This window comes from Cherax quadricarinatus, chromosome 84 (assembly GCF_038502225.1).
Source record: "Cherax quadricarinatus isolate ZL_2023a chromosome 84, ASM3850222v1, whole genome shotgun sequence".
Lineage (NCBI taxonomy): Eukaryota > Metazoa > Arthropoda > Malacostraca > Decapoda > Parastacidae > Cherax > Cherax quadricarinatus.
The window spans coordinates 7,772,198-7,791,239 of NC_091375.1; the positions used below are offsets into that span (position 1 = coordinate 7,772,198).

The window sequence follows — 19,042 nt, forward strand, 5'->3', positions numbered from 1 at the left end:
ATACCGGCGCTATTTATTAAATAATAATTTGGTATTATATTTAATTCCAACAATAATGTTGGCAGTGCTTGACTTATCTGCATGACTTATTTAAGGTTTAGGTTGTATATGTCACAGGAAATAAATATCAGATGCATGTTACAGTGTGTCATGGAATGAAGCAGTAAGAATGACTTAGTTTTAAAGGGCTGGGTTTTAGCAAATGTGAATGGCTTCAGCATACCAATGGGATTACCTTCTAATTATATTTCTGATAGGCATGATTTTATTTAGCTTAAGAGGTAATGTAAATTGTAAAGGCATTACTCAATATTGTGTGAGTGTGAGTGTGAGTGTGAGTGTGAGTGTGAGTGTGAGTGTGAGTGTGTGTGTGTGTGTGTGTGTGTGTGTGTGTGTGTGTGTGTGTGTGTGTGTGTGTGTGTGTGTGTGTGTGTGTGTGCGTGTGTGTGTGCGTGCGTGTGCATGTGTGTGCGTGTGCACGTGTGTTCGTGTGCGCAAGAAAGTAAAGTTAGGTATTTGTTGCTACAGAAAGAGAGCTATACTTGTGGTGTCCCATCTGCAGTATTTAATGTATCATATGATTTTTTTTAAAATTTTCAGTGGTTGTAGCACTTACTGTCTCCTCTTATAACCCATTCTACTGTTCTTTCACTCTGTCAAGAAGAGTATTCTAGTTGCCTTTCAGCATTGACAGTTATTCACTTTACAGTGGTGCTCATTTGTTTTCCTGTTGATGGTATATTACTAAGAAATCTTAGTAAATCTTACATATGCAGTTTATGATTATCATATCTGTCCTTTTCTTCCAATCAGATAACAAGAGCTTATCTAAGGTTTTTCACTCTTTGTAACACAAGGTACTTTAAAAAAAAAAGTTCACGGACTAATGCAAAAAAAAAAAAAATGTATAGGCTTTCCTAATCACTTAGTTGAGGTTGTCTCCTCTCCCTGTGAGGCTATACACTGATCCCAGCACCTCTGCCACTTCTCGAAACATTTCTGGAACTGTTCTTTCCTAAAGGTATCTAGCTCAGTCTACAGTTCTGCGTGAATCTCCTCCACACTGTTAAAAATGCTGCCCCTTTAGTGCCAGAAAGAAGTCACAAGAGGGTAGTTCTGGGTAGTATGGAGGGTGGGGGATGACTGCCTTGTTTTTTTGTGGTTAGAAAACAGTGGTGTTTCTGGTCTTGAGTCAGTAAGCAGGGCACATATTTTACAGCCACTAACCTCATGTTCAAATTTTCAGTCAAAATGCTTTGACAAGACCCATAAGAAATTCCCACAGCACTTGCAGTGTCCTAGATACTCTGACGAGGATCTTCATGAATAACCTTCCTCACTTTTTCAGTGTAGGTGTCTGTTTTTGATGTTAAGTGACCAGTGTCTCCTCATCCTTAGCTGATGTTTGTTCTGCTTTGAATCAAGAAAACTACCCAGAACACTGTGCCTGACTCATTGCTCCATCACCAACTGCTTGCTGAAGCATTTTGAGAGTTTCACTAGTCGTTTTACTGAACTTGAAGCAGAATTTCACAAACGCATGCATGTACGGATGCTCTTCTTTTAAAGATTCCATTCTGTTGCACAAAAAATCACAATGCACTGAAAACAACAAAAAATGCCCATCCAGCCTCAGCAGGATGACTGACTGCGCTGAAACTCTCCATGCTACTTCATTTTGTGCAGTGCAATCTATGCTGTTGCCATACATATTTCACCCAAGAAGTGTGTTAAAATTTGAGTCCGGGGTCTTTTTTGATAGCACCTTGTAAATATTTTTTAGTTCTTGTAGCTATTTTCTAGCTCGTCTTTGGATTTTTCTAATTTATCCATACGATTTTTTAGGGTCAGACATCATACTGCCCTCAGCATTTTTCCCCATTTTGGTTTGTCTTATACTGAGAATAGTTTTTTCCATTAATATTTTTAGAGCCTATTTTATAAAGACTATTTTGAAGGTTGAGTTCTTCATACTGGTTTTCTTACATTTTTGTGAACATCTTTTGGTGATATTTTGAGAAACTCTTCCTCTGGTGATATTTTGAAAATCTCTTCCTTTTTTCCTTCTCTCATTTAAGCTGATCTAAAAAGGTTTGGGTAAGATTAAGTTAAATTATATGACAATTCTAATAAAGTTTGGTTTGGTTCCTTAATTTTAGTGCACAATTAAAAATACATATATATGTATGTAATATATTAATTCTCAAAAAATATTGCTCTATTTTGGTGGGCAATGGTAAATGTGGCAAAAACCAGCAAACAGTGTATTAAATTATTTTTTGAAAAGATCTTATTAGGGCAGCTTGGCTTGTTTGATATTGTCTTGAAAAAGCTACAAAATAAAGAAATGCAAGAAGTCTATTAGAAAGTTCTTTGCAAACAGTAGGTTACTAGAGGAGGGTACAAGAGGAGGTGGTAAAGCAGATTTAACACTGGAAAAAATTCTGTTGGATTGAATATTGAAAGTGGGATACTAGAAGGTAATCTGTGCTGCTGTAGCTACAAATAATTCATTACAAATACAGTATATATTATGAAAATGTCTGTGTACAGTGTATAGAGGTTATATTTAGTGGAGCGGAGAGTAGTTTAGTTGATTGACTTTACCTCAGGAAAGAAGCAATGGTTCTGTATTACCTGCTGTTTATTCTCTACACTATCTTTTGCATCTCATACATTTGCATTGCAGGCTTTTTATATACTTTGTTGCAACAGTTGAGCAATACTTTAATGGCAATTGATTTTAAGGGTGACATAATTGCTCCATTAATCATTTATTCTAAAGCTAGAAAATACCAACTGATGGTAATATTACTGTGTTAATATTTGATACTTGTATTAGTCATTTTATGTGTAAACCCCTGGTATCAGCTGCCATAAATGTTAAGTTAAACAGCTCATTTTGCAGTTAATAATTTAGGTTTTTAAAAGGTGCAGCTGCATTATTTTGTTGATTGCCTTCCAGATTACAGTACAGTACTGTACATGTAGGAGAACCTGGCACTGATTACAATCATCAATGTAATATTCTTCCATCACTATAGTTCAGTCATACCTTACACTTGCTATTTTTGTTTATTATTTGTGTAAAAATATTAATACACACAGATTCTTTCATTTAAACAGAAAAATATTTTTTCATTGTAGTGCTACATTTCTATATAAAAATATGCTAATGTTCTTTTCTGTTTGCATTTATTTATATGCAGTAAGTTTTTTAAATATTTACCTTCATTGGAACTTGAGTATATAAACTGTATTATGAGAATATATTTTTCATGTTTAATATTGAAGATCCAGCACCAAGGAAGGTGCTTGAACAAATACTCTGGCACTTTATCTGTCCCATGCTTGCCTTTTGCATGAAACCTGTATCTTCATGCATGCATGCAGTAGCCACATACTTTAGAAATTTTTTGTTAGGGGGAAATATGAAAATTCTATTCTAAGGCTCGGTTGAATTGGTAATTAAATTATTCCCATCTATGTATGTATATACGTATGTATATACATACATATATATGTATATATATATATTCTCCATGGGGAAGTGGAACAGAACTCTTCCTCCGTAAGCCATGCGTGTTGTAAGAGGCGACAAAATGCCGGGAGCAAGGGGCTAGTAACCCCTTCTCCCGTATAAATTACTAAATTTAAAAGAGAAACTTTCGCTTTTCTTTTTGGGCCACCCTGCCTTGGTGGGATATGGCCGGTGTGTTGAAAGAAGAAAGATGTATATATCTATATATGTATATATTTTTTTTTTTTTTCAACAAGTCGGCCGTCTCCCACCGAGGCAGGGTGTATATATGCATATATGTATATATGCATGTATATATATATATATATGTCGGGAGCAAGGGGGTTAGTAACCCTTTCTCCTGCATAAATTACCAAATTTAAAGAGAGAAACTTTTGTTTTTCTTTTTGGCCACCCTGCCTTGGTGGGATACGGCCGGTTTGTAGAAAAAAAAATGTATATATATATATATATATATATATATATATATATATATATATATATATATATATTATTTTTTTTTTTTTTTTTTTTTTTTTTCAACAAGTCGGTCGTCTCCCACCGAGGCAGGGTGACCCAAAAAAGAAAGAAAATCCCCAAAAAGAAAATACTTTCATCATCATTCAACACTTTCACCACACTCGCACATTATCACTGCTTTTGCAGAGGTGCTCAGAATACAACAGTTTAGAAGCATATACGTATAAAGATACACATCATATCCCTCCAAACTGCATAGAACTGTATAGATATATATGTATGTAATATATATACACTTAGGTCACACTACACATACATGTACACATTTATTTATACACACTCATCTGAGTTTTCTTTGATTTTATCTTAATAGTTCTTGGTCTTATTACTTTTCCTTTTATATCCATGGGGAAGTGGAATAAGAATCTTTCCTCTGTAAGCCATGCGTGTTGTAAAAGTCAACTAAAATGCCGGGAACAATGGGCTAGTAACCCCTTTTCCTGTAAAGATTACTAAAAAGAATAAGAAGTAGAAAATTGTCAAAGTGGGAAGTCTGAATGTGCGTGGATGTTGTGCAGATGATAAGAAAGAGATGATTGTGGATGTTATGAATGAGAAGAAGCTGGATGTCCTGGCTTTAAGTGAAACATAAGCTGAAGGGGGTGGGAGAGTTTCAGTGGAGAGGAATAAATGGGATTAGGTCAGGGATTTCAAATAGAGTTAGAGCTAAAGAAGGAGTAGCAATAATGTTGAAGGATAAGCTATGGCAGGAAAAGAGGGACTATAAATGTATTAATTCAAGGATTATGTGGAGTAAAATAAAGATTGGATGTGAAAAGTGGGTTATAATAAGCGTGTATGCACCTGGAGAAGAGAGAAGTGTAGAGGAGAGAGAGAGATTTTGGGAAATGTTGAGTGAATGCGTGGGGAGTTTTGAATCAAGTGTGAGAGTAATGGTGGTTGGGGATTTCAATGCTAAAGTGGGTAAAAATGTTATGGAGGGAGTAGTAGGTAAATTTGGGGTGCCAGGGGTAAATGTAAATGGGGAGCCTTTAATTGAGCTATGTGTAGAAAGAGATTTGGTAATAAGTAATACATATTTTATGGAAAAGAGGATAAATAAATATACAAGGTATGATGTAGCACGTAATGAAAGTAGTTTATTAGATTATGTATTGGTGGATAAAAGGTTGATGGGTAGGCTCCAGGATGTACATGTTTATAGAGGGGCAACTGATATATCGGATCATTATTTAGTTGTAGCTACAGTTAGAGTAAGAGGTAGATGGGAAAAGAGGAAGGTGGCAACAAGAAGTAAGAGGGAGGTGAAAGTGTATAAACTAAGGGAGGAGGAAGTTCGGGTGAGATATAAGCGACTATTGGCAGAAAGGTGGGCTAGTGCAAAGATGAGTAGTGGGGGGGTTGAAGAGGGTTGGAATATTTTTAAAAATGCAGTATTAGAATGTGGGGCAGAAGTTTGTGGTTATAGGAGGGTGGGGGCAGGAGGAAAGAGGAGTGATTGGTGGAATGATGAAGTAAAGGGTGTGATAAAAGAGAAAAAGGTAGCTTATGAGAGGTTTTTACAAAGCAGAAGTGTTATAAGAAGAGCAGAGTATATGGAGAGTAAAAGAAAGGTAAAGAGAGTGGTGAGAGAGTGCAAAAGGAGAGCAGATGAAAGAGTGGGAGAGGCACTGTCAAGAAATTTTAATGAAAATAAAAAAAAATTTTGGAGTGAGTTAAACAAGTTAAGAAAGCCTAGGGAAAGTATGGATTTGTCAGTTAAAAACAGAGTAGGAGAGTTAGTAGATGGGGAGATGGAGGTATTAGGTAGATGGCGAGAATATTTTGAGGAACTTTTAAATGTTAAGGAAGAAACAGAGGCAGTAATTTCATGCACTGGTCAGGGAGGTATACCATCTTTTAGGAGTGAAGAAGAGCAGAATGTAAGTGTGGGGGAGGTACGTGAGGCATTACGTAAAATGAAAGGGGGTAAAGCAGCTGGAACTGATGGGATCATGACAGAAATGTTAAAAGAAGGGGGGGATATAATGTTGGAGTGGTTGGTACTTTTGTTTAATAAATGTATGAAAGAGGGGAAGGTACCTAGGGATTGGCAGAGAGCATGTATAGTCCCTTTATATAAAGGGAAAGGGGACAAAAGAGACTGTAAAAATTATAGAGGAATAAGCTTACTGAGTATACCAGGAAAAGTGTACGGTAAGGTTATAATTGAAGGAATTAGAAGTAAGACAGAATGTAGGATTGCGGATGAGCAAGGAGGTTTCAGAGTGGGTAGGGGATGTGTAGATCAAGTGTTTACTTTGAAGCATATATGTGAACAGTATTTAGATAAAGGTAGGGAAGTTTTTATTGCATTTATGGATTTAGAAAAGGCATATGATAGTGGATAGAGGAGCAATGTGGCAGATGTTGCAAGTATATGGAATAGGTGGTAAGTTATTAAATGCTGTAAAGAGTTTTTATGAGGATAGTGAGGCTCAGGTTAGGGTGTGTAGAAGAGAGGGAGACTACTTCCCGGTAAAAGTAGGTCTTAGACAGGGATGTGTAATGTCACCATGGTTGTTTAATATATTTATAGATGGGGTTGTAAAGGAAGTAAATGCTAGGGTGTTCGGGAGAGGGGTGGGATTAAATTTTGGGGAATCAAATTCAAAATGGGAATTGACACAGTTACTTTTTGCTGATGATACTGTGCTTATGGGAGATTCTAAAGAAAAATTGCAAAGGTTAGTGGATGAGTTTGGGAATGTGTGTAAAGGTAGAAATTTGAAAGTGAACATAGAAAGAGTAAGGTGATGAGGGTGTCAAATGATTTAGATAAAGAAAAATTGGATATCAAATTGGGGAGGAGGAGTATGGAAGAAGTGAATGTTTTCAGATACTTGGGAGTTGACGTGTCGGCGGATGGATTTATGAAGGATGAGGTTAATCATAGAATTGATGAGGGAAAAAAGGTGAGTGGTGCGTTGAGGTATATGTGGAGTCAAAAAACGTTATCTATGGAGGCAAAGAAGGGAATGTATGAAAGTATAGTAGTACCAACACTCTTATATGGGTGTGAAGCTTGGGTGGTAAATGCAGCAGCGAGGAGACGGTTGGAGGCAGTGGAGATGTCCTGTTTAAAGGCAATGTGTGGTGTAAATATTATGCAGAAAATTCGAAGTGTGGAAATTAGGAGAAGGTGTGGAGTTAATAAAAGTATTAGTCAGAGGGCAGAAGAGGGGTTGTTGAGGTGGTTTGGTCATTTAGAGAGAATGGATCAAAGTAGAATGACATGGAAAGCATATAAATCTATAGGGGAAGGAAGGCGGGGTAGGGGTCGTCCTCGAAAGGGTTGGAGAGAGGGGGTAAAGGAGGTTTTGTGGGCAAGGGGTTTGGACTTCCAGCAAGCGTGCGTGAGCGTGTTAGATAGGAGTGAATGGAGACGAATGGTACTTGGGACCTGACGATCTGTTGGAGTGTGAGTAGGGTAATATTTAGAGAAGGGATTCAGGGAAACCGGTTATTTTCATATAGTCGGACTTGAGTCCTGGAAATGGGAAGTACAATGCCTGCACTTTAAAGGAGGGGTTTGGGATATTGGCATTTTGGAGGGATATGTTGTGTATCTTTATATGTGTATGCTTCTAGACTGTTGTATTCTGAGCACCTCTGCAAAAACAGTGATAATGTGCGAGTGTGGTGAAAGTGTTGAATGATGATGAAAGTATTTTCTTTTTGGGGATTTTCTTTCTTTTTTGGGTCACCCTGCCTCGGTGGGAGAGATACCTGGAGATACCTGGAGAGAGTTCCGGGGGTCAACGCCCCCGCGGCCCGGTCTGTGACCAGGCCTCCTTAGGTCAGTGTCCCAGGATGCGACCCACACCAGTCGACTAACACCCAGGTACCCATTTTACTGATGGGGAACATAGACAACAGGTTGAAAGAAACACGTCTAATGTTTCTACTCTGGCTGGGAATCGAACCCAGGCCCTCACCGTGTGAAGCGAGAGCGTTAACCACCAGGCCACCAGACGGCCGACTTGTTGAAAAAAAAAAAATCTGTGTATGTATATATATACATGTATGTGTATATGTATATATATATATATGTGCTTTCGTTTTTCCTTTTGGGCCACCCCACCTCGGTGGGATACGGCCGGTGTGTTGAAAGAAAGAAGAAAGATATATATGTATATACAGTGGACCCCCGGTTAACGATATTTTTTCACTCCAGAAGTATGTTCAGGTGCCAGTACTGACTGAATTTGTTCCCATAAGAAATATTGTGAAGTAGATTAGTCCATTTCAGACCCCCAAACATACACGTACAAACGCACTTACATAAATACACTTACATAATTGTTCGCATTTGGAGGTAATCGTTATGCGGGGGTCCAGTGTATATATTATTTATTTGTTTTTGTTAACTGCCATTGGTTATTAGTATAAGTGAAGCTAAGGGAAAGTAAAGAGAGAATGTTGCTCTTTAACTCCTTAATAACTTATGGAATTAAGAAAAATATTTGAGCCTTTGATTAGGATAGACTAATATAAACTTAAGAATTTTATGTAATGAAGAAAATAGATTTAGTTGGTTAAGTTGAGAAAATACTTTGGTCCACTTTCTGCTCTTGTGTTATAGATAGTGTTCCTTGAAGGTAGGGAGGTAGGTGCCTTCATGCTGGTGAAGGGCTCTTGATCCTAAGAATTGGATCAGATCTGATTGCCTCCCATTATTCTGGTGCTGTGTGACTCTTTTGGGTTTAGTTCTCCCCCATGAATGTAATAATTATATATAATTTCTTATTGGGTGAGTTGTAGTTCATTTAACTTTAATTCTTCATGTAGACTTTTTTTTTAATTCAATGTAATAAAATAAATATGGACCAAGGGTTTCTGCTTTACAGTTCTGAAAGACCTGGCTTTTTCTAAATCTTCATTTTCTGGTGATTAACACTTTGCATGTCTTAACATAGGCATTTATATTTATATCTAGTTACCATTTTATTAATATACCACTATGAAATGCATGACTGCCCACTTGGCTTTGTTTTTGCCCTAGTATTGATCTTACTGTATACCTCAAGGACAACGGTCTCTAGGGTTGAAGCATAATATCATGACTATTGAAGCTCAAATCAGATTCATTTTTGTTTTTTCCTCCTGTCCCATTTTTTAGATACTGAATCTGGGAGCTAGGAGAATTAGAGAATTAAATATTTAGTCACTAGTTACCTGATGCTATGCTTGATCCTATGACACCTGGTAAGCAACAGTATTCCTAAACTTGGGTAGGTAATAGTGAGTCATGAACGGGGAGTATCCTGTTAGCACGTTTATGGGTGCTTCTTCCACAACACCTTAAGTTAACCTCCCTAACCACAGACCTAGGACTCCACCTGTCTTCTAGATAAGTGATGTCTAGTTTATAAAGTGATGTATTATAGCACTTGTAGCATGGTATAGGTGCTTCATGATATGCTACTCTTATTACATGTGTGTATTAATATTACTTATAGGTTTAAGTCTCAGAGTTGCAGTATCCAGTCTCCATATTTTATTTTGGTATTACCGTGTTGGCTGGATTATCCTAAAGTACTTTTTTTTTGTTTGCTAGGTAAAAATAATTATTAATTGTATTTCCTTCCCCAAAGAAGATATGAAAGGCCTCATGTCCCTGTTGCAAGTGCAACTGTGCATAAGTAGCTGGGCCAGCCTGTACCGGGGTGTGTGCTGACAGTGTCAGCGCTCTACATGATGTCACTCTTACCCTGCAACACCAAGGGACTACCACCTTCCCTCCTCACCCATCTTAATACTAGCAACATTAATCTTGTATTTTATTATGCAGTGTTCCCCAAACAATAAAATACAATATATCACCCTGTATATGTAGCTTTGGAGGTTAGATGGATAAAACTTTCACACACAAAGTACTCCACTTTGTTCTCTTAATGTTCAGATAACTTTTTTCCTGAAAGATTCTCTCTGAGAAAGAATGTGTATTGGTGTCTCTACCTCACACTCAGTTTTCATTTTGTGCATTTTATCTGTTGGACTTAATTTGAATTGGTTCAAATTTTCTGCAACATTTTCCCTTCTCGTTTACCTCTGAAATTTCATGACTACATCTGTGAGTAAGAGCCTGTGCACTAACTTGTTGTTCCTCCCCTGCCCAACACAAGGTTACTATGAGGACTGGTGGAGGCCCCGCAAAGGTTGGTTGAACCCCCCCCCTCCTTAGCTGCCTCACTCACTGGCCATACCTCTGTTTTTCGTGTATTCCTTAGCTGTGCACTACTTGTCACTCTATTGACATGCACATATCTCTTCTATTATCTGAGTTGATAAACTAATTCTTCTACTATATCTACCATTCTTTTTAAATTTCTTCTAAGGGATTGATGTTATTTATCAAAAATCCATGTATCATTAGAGTTTTATTGTTGACTTGCTGATATACATGGTTTTCATTTTAACAAGAGGATTAAACTTGTAAAGTTACATGGCCCAGTCAAAAGCAGCATAATCATCAGTTATAGTTAAGTATATTTTTTGCAGTGGGAATATTTATGCTAACAGAATAGGGTAATGAAATTGGAAAGTATAAGAAAATTTCCAAACAGAATCTGCTAAATATTTAGTATTTTGAATGATGAGAATTAACTTTAGCAGTTGAACAAGTTTAATAAACTACCTAGAAGTTAATTCATTGAAATGTTACCAAGTTTACTTATGAGTTATATAAGTAAAATAAAATAAAAAAAAAACTTATAGAAGATGTAGTATTTTAGGATTAAATATCACTGTATAGTGGCTGGAGCAGTTCACATTTAACCCACAATTTTGAGGAGAAACTAGAGACAGTTATCAAGTTACAACCTAATAGTGGTCTGGGATTGACCACACTTGGTCTGTGGTTTCCTCTAAATCAGAGATTCTTTACCTTTCTATGATTACAAACCCTCAATGGATTGCCTCATATGTCACTATACCCACTTTGCCAGACTGTGGAAATCACCACCACCACCACTAATACTATTAGGTACCAGCATGACTTCAAAAGATGTCAGTAGCTTGGTTTTACTTTATATGTGGATAGTTAACAACGGAAAAGCTGAAGGATCATGAGGATTTTATCATTTATAGAAAAACAGCAAATTTGTTCAGAGACAGAGTCCCATACCCCATTATTTGGTTCCCATACCCCCAAGGGGTATAGATACTTCTAGTTAAGAACCCCTCCTCTAAATTATAGATTAGTTATGAATTTTAGCATTTGCTTACTTTTACAGTGAAAGAATACTTTTGAGCAGTAAGTCTGTTCCCCAAAAATCTCACATTTTTGGGGAACAGACAAAGTTTATTTAGTGCTGCTTTTATAGTAGTTGAAGCAGGGTATTAAATGCATTGGAAATTAATAAATATTTATGTTCAAGGATGATGTGCAAGTGCCAGATGGCAGTAGAAAGACACTGAGAGCAAAGACCCCAGTGAGGTCTTTATGTAGATGGTGCTGTACTTGATGAAACCCTGTGTGAGGGTAACATTGTGTCTTTATGAAGATGGTACTGTACTTGATAAAACCCTGTGTGAGGGTAACATTGTGTCTTTATGAAGATGGTACTGTACTTGATAAAACCCTGTGTGAGGGTAACATTGTGTCTTTATGAAGATGGTACTGTACTTGATAAAACCCCATGTGAGGGTAACATTGTGTCTTTATGAAGATGGTACTGTACTTGATAAAACCCCATGTGAGGGTAACATTGTGTCTTTATGAAGATGGTACTGTACTTGATAAAACCCCATGTGAGGGTAACATTGTGTCTTTATGAAGATGGTACTGTACTTGATAAAACCCCATGTGAGGGTAACATTGTGTCTTTATGAAGATGGTACTGTACTTGATAAAACCCCATGTGAGGGTAACATTGTGTCTTTATGAAGATGGTACTGTACTTGATAAAACCCCATGTAAGGGTAACATCATCAAGGTAAAATTTTGCATGGGTGTTAACTTGCTTTATGTCCTACCTGGAAAAACCTATAATTCTGGACAGTAGTTTTGGCACAATTTTATAACTTAGAGGAAAAACTAATTAATAAATCTGAGAGATGAATTTATAAACAAAGGATAGGTTTAACCTTTTCAGGGTCCGTGCCATAGATCTACGGCTTTACGTTCAGCGTCCAAACCGTAGATCTACGCCATGAGCTCAGCTCACTCTGATAAGATGTGAGCAGTATATTTGGGCCTAGATATGAGAGAATACATCTATGTGATATGTATGCACCACATAAAACAAATCCTGCAGCACAGTGCATAATGAGAGAAAAAACTGAGACCGTAATTTTCGATTAAAACAGCGACTTTGCAGTGTTTTCTCGTTATGTTTTTATAGTTGTACTGTATTTGCAATTTCTTGGTCTCATTTGATAGAATGGAAGATATACCATAGAAATAGAGATGGTTTTGATTTGTTTTAGTACTGGAAATAGCTTGAAACTGAGCTCGAAGTAGCAGAAATGTTAAAATTTTGCCGATGTTCAAGAGTAAACAAATGACCTCACACGTCTAATACATGCCAGCTGGTGGGTCTAATATACATTCACAAATGTGGTGATATTATTTATACAATTATTACAGTATTGCATAACAGTAAATCTTCTATTTTTTGGTTTGAATAAAAATTCATTGTGAATAAAAAATCAAAATGGAATTCAATTGTAAAGCCTGAAAACGTAACTAATGAACAGAGGAAATGTTAGTTTAGTGCCAGGAATGCCTGCATTGTTTATTCTGGACCCTATTTTGAAATTGGAATATTTTGAACTTTGCATTAAATTGGCCAAATTACCTATTTCCGGTCACTTTATTTTGTTGTTGAAACAGTTGACTTGGCGATTTCATGCGCTCCATCGATAGAATAGAAGTAATACTAGTGAAATAGCTAAGAATTTGGTTGACTGGAATACTGTAATTGGCCTAAAATGGGAGTCAAAGTCGGCGAAATCGCCGATGTGTAAATATTGCTGACACTTCAAAATTCATGAGAGCATAATATATTCAATTTTCCATCAAATTTCGTACTTTTTGTTTTATTACCTTCAGAAAAAGATTCTCTACCATTTCATAAGAAAAAATAACAATTATTTTTTGAAAATTCTTGGACCCTGGTGCACACTTTGAAATTTGGCCTTTGGACCCTGAAAGGGTTAATATAAAATTAAATACAATTGTAAAACATAAGAACATGATAATATTTCAAGTGATAAATATATAATTCTTATATGGTGGAATTTCGATACTCAAACTTAATTTGTTCCAGAAGGCTGTTCGAGTACTGAATGAATTTTTCCCAGAAGGAATAATGTAAATTAGAGTAATCCATTTCAGATCCCCAAAAATGCACTTACAGCGACTTTGCGGTGTATTTTTGTATGGTATTTATGATTGTATTCTCGTTTTCTTGGTCTCATTTTATAGAATGAAAGATATATTACAGAAACAGAGATGATTTTAAATGGTTTACAGACTAAAAGTACCTTGAAATTGAGCTGAAAGTAGCAGAAATGTTTGATTTTTGCTGATGTTCAAGAGTAAACAAATCATGTCACGCATCCAATACTCGTCAACTGGTGGGTCTAATGTGCTTTCACAAATGTGCTGATATTATTTATACCATTTCTTCAGTAATGCAGTAGTTTGCATAACGGTAAATCTTTTATTTTTTGTGTAAAATAAAATTCAAAATGGAAAGCAAGCCTAATGTAAGAGGGGCCCGAAGTAGGAGGAGCTATAGGAGGGAGAGGGAGGGACCAGGAGGAGGAGCAATCAATATCTGATGAGTTGTCTTGATAGCCAGATACTAGCGGTGACGCGAATACAAGGAATATTTTGAGGAATTGTTAAATGTTGATGAAGATAGGGAAGCTGTGATTTCGTGTATAGGACAAGGAGGAATAACATCTTGTAGGAGTGAGGAAGAGCCAGTTGTGAGTGTGGGGGAAGTTCGTGAGGCAGTAGGTAAAATGAAAGGGGGTAAGGCAGCCGGGATTGATGGGATAAAGATAGAAATGTTAAAAGCAGGTGGGGATATAGTTTTGGAGTGGTTGGTGCAATTATTTAATAAATGTATGGAAGAGGGTAAGGTACCTAGGGATTGGCAGAGAGCATGCATAGTTCCTTTGTATAAAGGCAAAGGGGATAAAAGAGAGTGCAAAAATTATAAGGGGATAAGTCTGCTGAGTATACATACCTGGTAAAGTGTATGGTAGAGTTGTTATTGAAAGAATTAAGAGTAAGACTGAGAATAGGATAGCAGATGAACAAGGAGGCTTTAGGAAAGGTAGGGGGTGTGTGGACCAGGTGTTTACAGTGAAACATATAAATGAACAGTATTTAGATAAGGCTAAAGAGGTCTTTGTGGCATTTATGGATTTGGAAAAGGCGTATGACAGGGTGGATAGGGGGGCAATGTGGCAGATGTTGCAAGTGTATGGTGTAGGAGGTAGGTTACTGAAAGCAGTGAAGAGTTTTTACGAGGATAGTGAGGCTCAAGTTAGAGTATGTAGGAAAGAGGGAAATTTTTTCCCAGTAAAAGTAGGCCTTAGACAAGGATGTGTGATGTCACCGTGGTTGTTTAATATATTTATAGATGGGGTTGTAAGAGAAGTAAATGCGAGGGTCTTGGCAAGAGGCGTGGAGTTAAAAGATAAAGAATCACACACAAAGTGGGAGTTGTCACAGCTGCTCTTTGCTGATGACACTGTGCTCTTGGGAGATTCTGAAGAGAAGTTGCAGAGATTGGTGGATGAATTTGGTAGGGTGTGCAAAAGAAGAACATTAAAGGTGAATACAGGAAAGAGTAAGGTTATGAGGATAACAAAAAGATTAGGTGATGAAAGATTGAATATCAGATTGGAGGGAGAGAGTATGGAGGAGGTGAATGTATTCAGATATTTGGGAGTGGACGTGTCATCGGATGGGTCTATGAAAGATGAGGTGAATCATAGAATTGATGAGGGGAAAAGAGTGAGTGGTGCACTTAGGAGTCTGTGGAGACAAAGAACTTTGTCCTTGGAGGCAAAGAGGGGAATGTATGAGAGTATAGTTTTACCAACGCTCTTATATGGGTGTGAAGCATGGGTGATGAATGTTGCAGCGAGGAGCAGGCTGGAGGCAGTGGAGATGTCATGTCTGAGGGCAGTGTGTGGTGTGAATATAATGCAGAGAATTCGTAGTTTGGAAGTTAGGAGGAGGTGCGGGATTACCAAAACTGTTGTCCAGAGGGCTGAGGAAGGGTTGTTGAGGTGGTTCGGACATGTAGAGAGAATGGAGCGAAACAGAATGACTTCAAGAGTGTATCAGTCTGTAGTGGAAGGAAGGCGGGGTAGGGGTCGGCCTAGGAAAGGTTGGAGAGAGGGGGTAAAGGAGGTTTTGTGTGCGAGGGGCTTGGACTTCCAGCAGGCATGCGTGAGCGTGTTTGATAGGAGTGAATGGAGACAAATGGTTTTTAATACTTGACGTGCTGTTGGAGTGTGAGCAAAGTAACATTTATGAAGGGGTTCCGGGAAACCGGCAGGCTGGACTTGAGTCCTGGAGATGGGAAGTACAGTGCCTGCACTCTGAAGGAGGGGTGTTAATGTTGCAGTTTAAAAACTGTAGTGTAAAGCACCCTTCTGGCAAGACAGTGATGGAGTGAATGATGGTGAAAGTTTTTCTTTTTCGGGCCACCCTGCCTTGGTGGGAATTGGCCAGTGTGATAATAAATAAAAAAAATTGTCTTGATAGCCGGATACTAGTGGTGACGCGAATACAATATTGTTTAATTACACTAATATTAGTAATAAAAGTTATCTATCACATTTATTCCAATTTGGTATCAGAAACACGATAACCTAGAAGCACAATAAAGATGCCCATGAAGAATTGAGACACTTATGCAACACATGGGAATCTTTATTGAAGAAACGTTTCGCCACACAGTGGCTTCATCAGTCCAATACAAAGTAGAAATGGGTAAGGAGAGTAGAAGTTTGAGGTAATCAGTCCCTCAACCTGGAATCGATGTGTTCAGTCCATCACTCTTGTGATAGACTGAGTATTGTTGAAGTTAGTAATTTAGAAAGACTTATAAGCTGTCTGCTGAATTTAGGTCTTGGATATTACAGTAATTTTTGAGTAATGAATGTTTCATTATGGATAAATTCATTTAGGCAGAATACACTATTGTAGATTTTGTTACAGAATATAAAAGTAAGATGGATTGAAAGCCTAAAAATTAATTAGATTTAATTCCAAAATGACCTAATGAGCTTAAGTTGTTTGTATGATTACTTCAGTCCTTCCTTCTGCCTGAACAGAGTTCCAGAGACCACAGCCCATTGTAGCTGAACATGTACTAAATGATCATAAAGTTAGTTGTTCACTCTGTTAATTGATCAACCAAAATTTTCTGTTCATTGAACAGCCTGGACCATGGCTGGGCTCCAAGAGTAGTGAAACTCTCGAAACTTTTTAAAGGTATAGTGAGGTACACTTTAACAGCTTAACCCTTTCACTGTCGAGACCCCTGCTCACAAACTTGCTCTCAGTGTCGATGAATTTAAAAAATATATATATATTTTTTCTCATGAAATGATAGAGAATCCTTTCCCAATAGTAATGACACCAAAAGTACGAAATTTGATGGAAAACTTATGGAATTACGCTCTCACAAAGTTAGCGGTCTCAGCGATATATTCACATCGGCAATTTTGTCCACTTTGAGCCCTATTTTCGGCCAATTCCATTGCTCCAGTTGACCAAACTCATAGCTATTTCGCTAGAACTTCATTTTTGCTATTGATTGAGTACAAGAAACTACCCATTATCAATTCCAACTACCCAGTAAAGTGGTCAGAAATTGGCAGTTTGGCCAATTTCACACATGTCAGAAGATGCCAATTTCAAAATAGTCCAGAATAAACAGTGCAGACATACCTGGCACTAAAATAACATTTTCTCTGTTCATTAGTCACGTCTCCAGGCCCCTCTTATATTACTCTTGCTTTCCGTTTTGAAATTTTATTCACACACAAAAAAAAGATTTACTGTTATGCAGACTACTGCATTATTGAAATAATTGTATAAATAATGTCAACCCATTCATGACTGTGTATTAATCTGGCCAGTTGAACATGTATTGGACGGTGACATCATTTGTTTGTTCTTGAACATCAGCAAAAATTGAGCATTTCCACTACTTTGAACTCAATTTCAAGGTACTTTTCATCGTAAAACCAATGAACATCATCTCTATTTCTGTAATATATCTTCTATTCTATCAATTGAGACCAAGAAAACGAGAATACACCCATAAATACCATACAAAAACACATCGTAAATTTGGCATTTTAAACCAAACAGTTATTTTGTATTCTCATTATGCACTGCTTGCTGCAGGATTTTTTTTTATGCTGCGCACACTGACCATACAGACCCATTCTCTCACATGTAGGTCTACCAGCTTTCTCCCGCTAGATTTGAAGCCGCTAGAATTTTGTTGTATTAATTCGCCACCGACATTGGCATGTAAGCTGTACCTATACGTCACCGACGGTGAAAGGGTTAAATGGTGTACAATGCTTACCAAGCCAACAAGCTGTCAGAGTTAAAACCTGTTAGACCTCATCACTGTTCTCTTGAAATGTTCAACATAAAGTTGCTGAACTATTATTGTTGCTAATATGATCATTCAGCAGCACTATTTTCAGTGTGCTGGCAATGTTTACTCCCAGTTAGAAATTCAGAGCTGCCCATCATTTAAATTTAAATTTCAAATTCAAATTTATACATGCATGATAAAAAAGGATTTCTGAGCAACTTCACAAAGTTCACTTTTGACTTTTGAGGTCATCTCGCCAGTATTTACAAGTGTTCAGCTGGTGTTATGGCCATCCAGCAAGTTACTGCATGTCATTTAGAGTGCCTCAAGGTTAAGGACACACATTGATCACTCCTGTCATCACACTTGTAACTATTTTGAGGGGCATCCTTCTTGTTTCTCTCAGTGTTCATCTTCACTTGAAAATGTGACTCCCATACTATATTTGGAGGAGAGTGAGGGTATGAAATATATCCAGGCTTGAACCTTCACAAGCAAACCAGATAGTAACCACCTATTCCACACACACACTATCTGTCAGGCTAGGCTTTAAATCCTCCAGTAACATTACCTTTCTAGAACTATTATCCTTCACATGTTATGCATTTTGACCTTTCCTGAGCCTGGCTACCAGTTTCCTTTATAATGTGTATGTACTTGGTTTTTCACCAGATGCTTTAATGCAGGTGAAGGGCTCTTGATCCAAGGAACTGGACATATCCTCTCATTCCTTAGATTGAACCTGAATGGCTCCTGTTTCCCAGGAGATATATGATCCCTAAGGGTTTAGCACTTCTTCCCGATTACATTAAACACAAAATAGTGTGATCCCTAACACTGTCTAAAATGTTTATTAACATTAAAGAAAAGTTGAACACAGGTTCTTAGTTAACAAAGTTGAACACTGGTTCCTAGGTAACAAAGTTGATCACAGGTTCCCAGTTAACAAAGTTGAACAATGGTTCCTAGGTAATAGAGTTGAACACTGGTACAGATATGCTAGAAGAATGTTTGGAGCTGTTACAAGATAGATGATTGGTATTTATACATGAAATTTCTGCACTTCATAATGTGGATGATTGATTGTTGGATTTTACCTGGGTTTAGTTTTTGCTTTTGTTGCTGTAAGTCCAGGATTCATCCAGGATTCATCCTGGACTTACTTAGTCACAGGATTCATCTTGTGTTAGTGTAGAATGTAAAATCCAGGATTCAACCTGTATTTATGTAGAATGTAAAGTCCAGGATTCATCCAGTACGTATTAGTGAAGAATGTAAAGTCCAGGATTCATCCCGTGTAAGTGTAGAATGTAAAGTCCAGGACTCGTCCCATGTTAGTGTAGAATATAAAATCCAGGATTCATCCCGTGTTAGTGTAGAATGTAAA

The 19,042-nt window shown here is 37.4% G+C and overlaps 1 protein-coding gene across 27 annotated transcripts in view; it reads left to right on the plus strand.

Annotated features, from left to right (window-relative positions):
- The window catches only part of sw (short wing), a 187,712-nt gene that overhangs the window by 54,511 nt on the left and 114,159 nt on the right, over positions 1–19,042 (plus strand). For 13 of the 27 annotated variants that reach the window (XM_070103002.1, XM_070102996.1, XM_070102998.1 and 10 more), the window contains one exon: positions 10,189–10,221. The exons of the other annotated variants lie outside the window; for them this stretch is intronic. In XM_070103002.1, the coding sequence (XP_069959103.1) occupies positions 10,189–10,221 (33 nt within the window). The remainder of the gene's footprint in view (positions 1–10,188; positions 10,222–19,042) is intronic. 27 annotated transcript variants of the gene reach the window in all.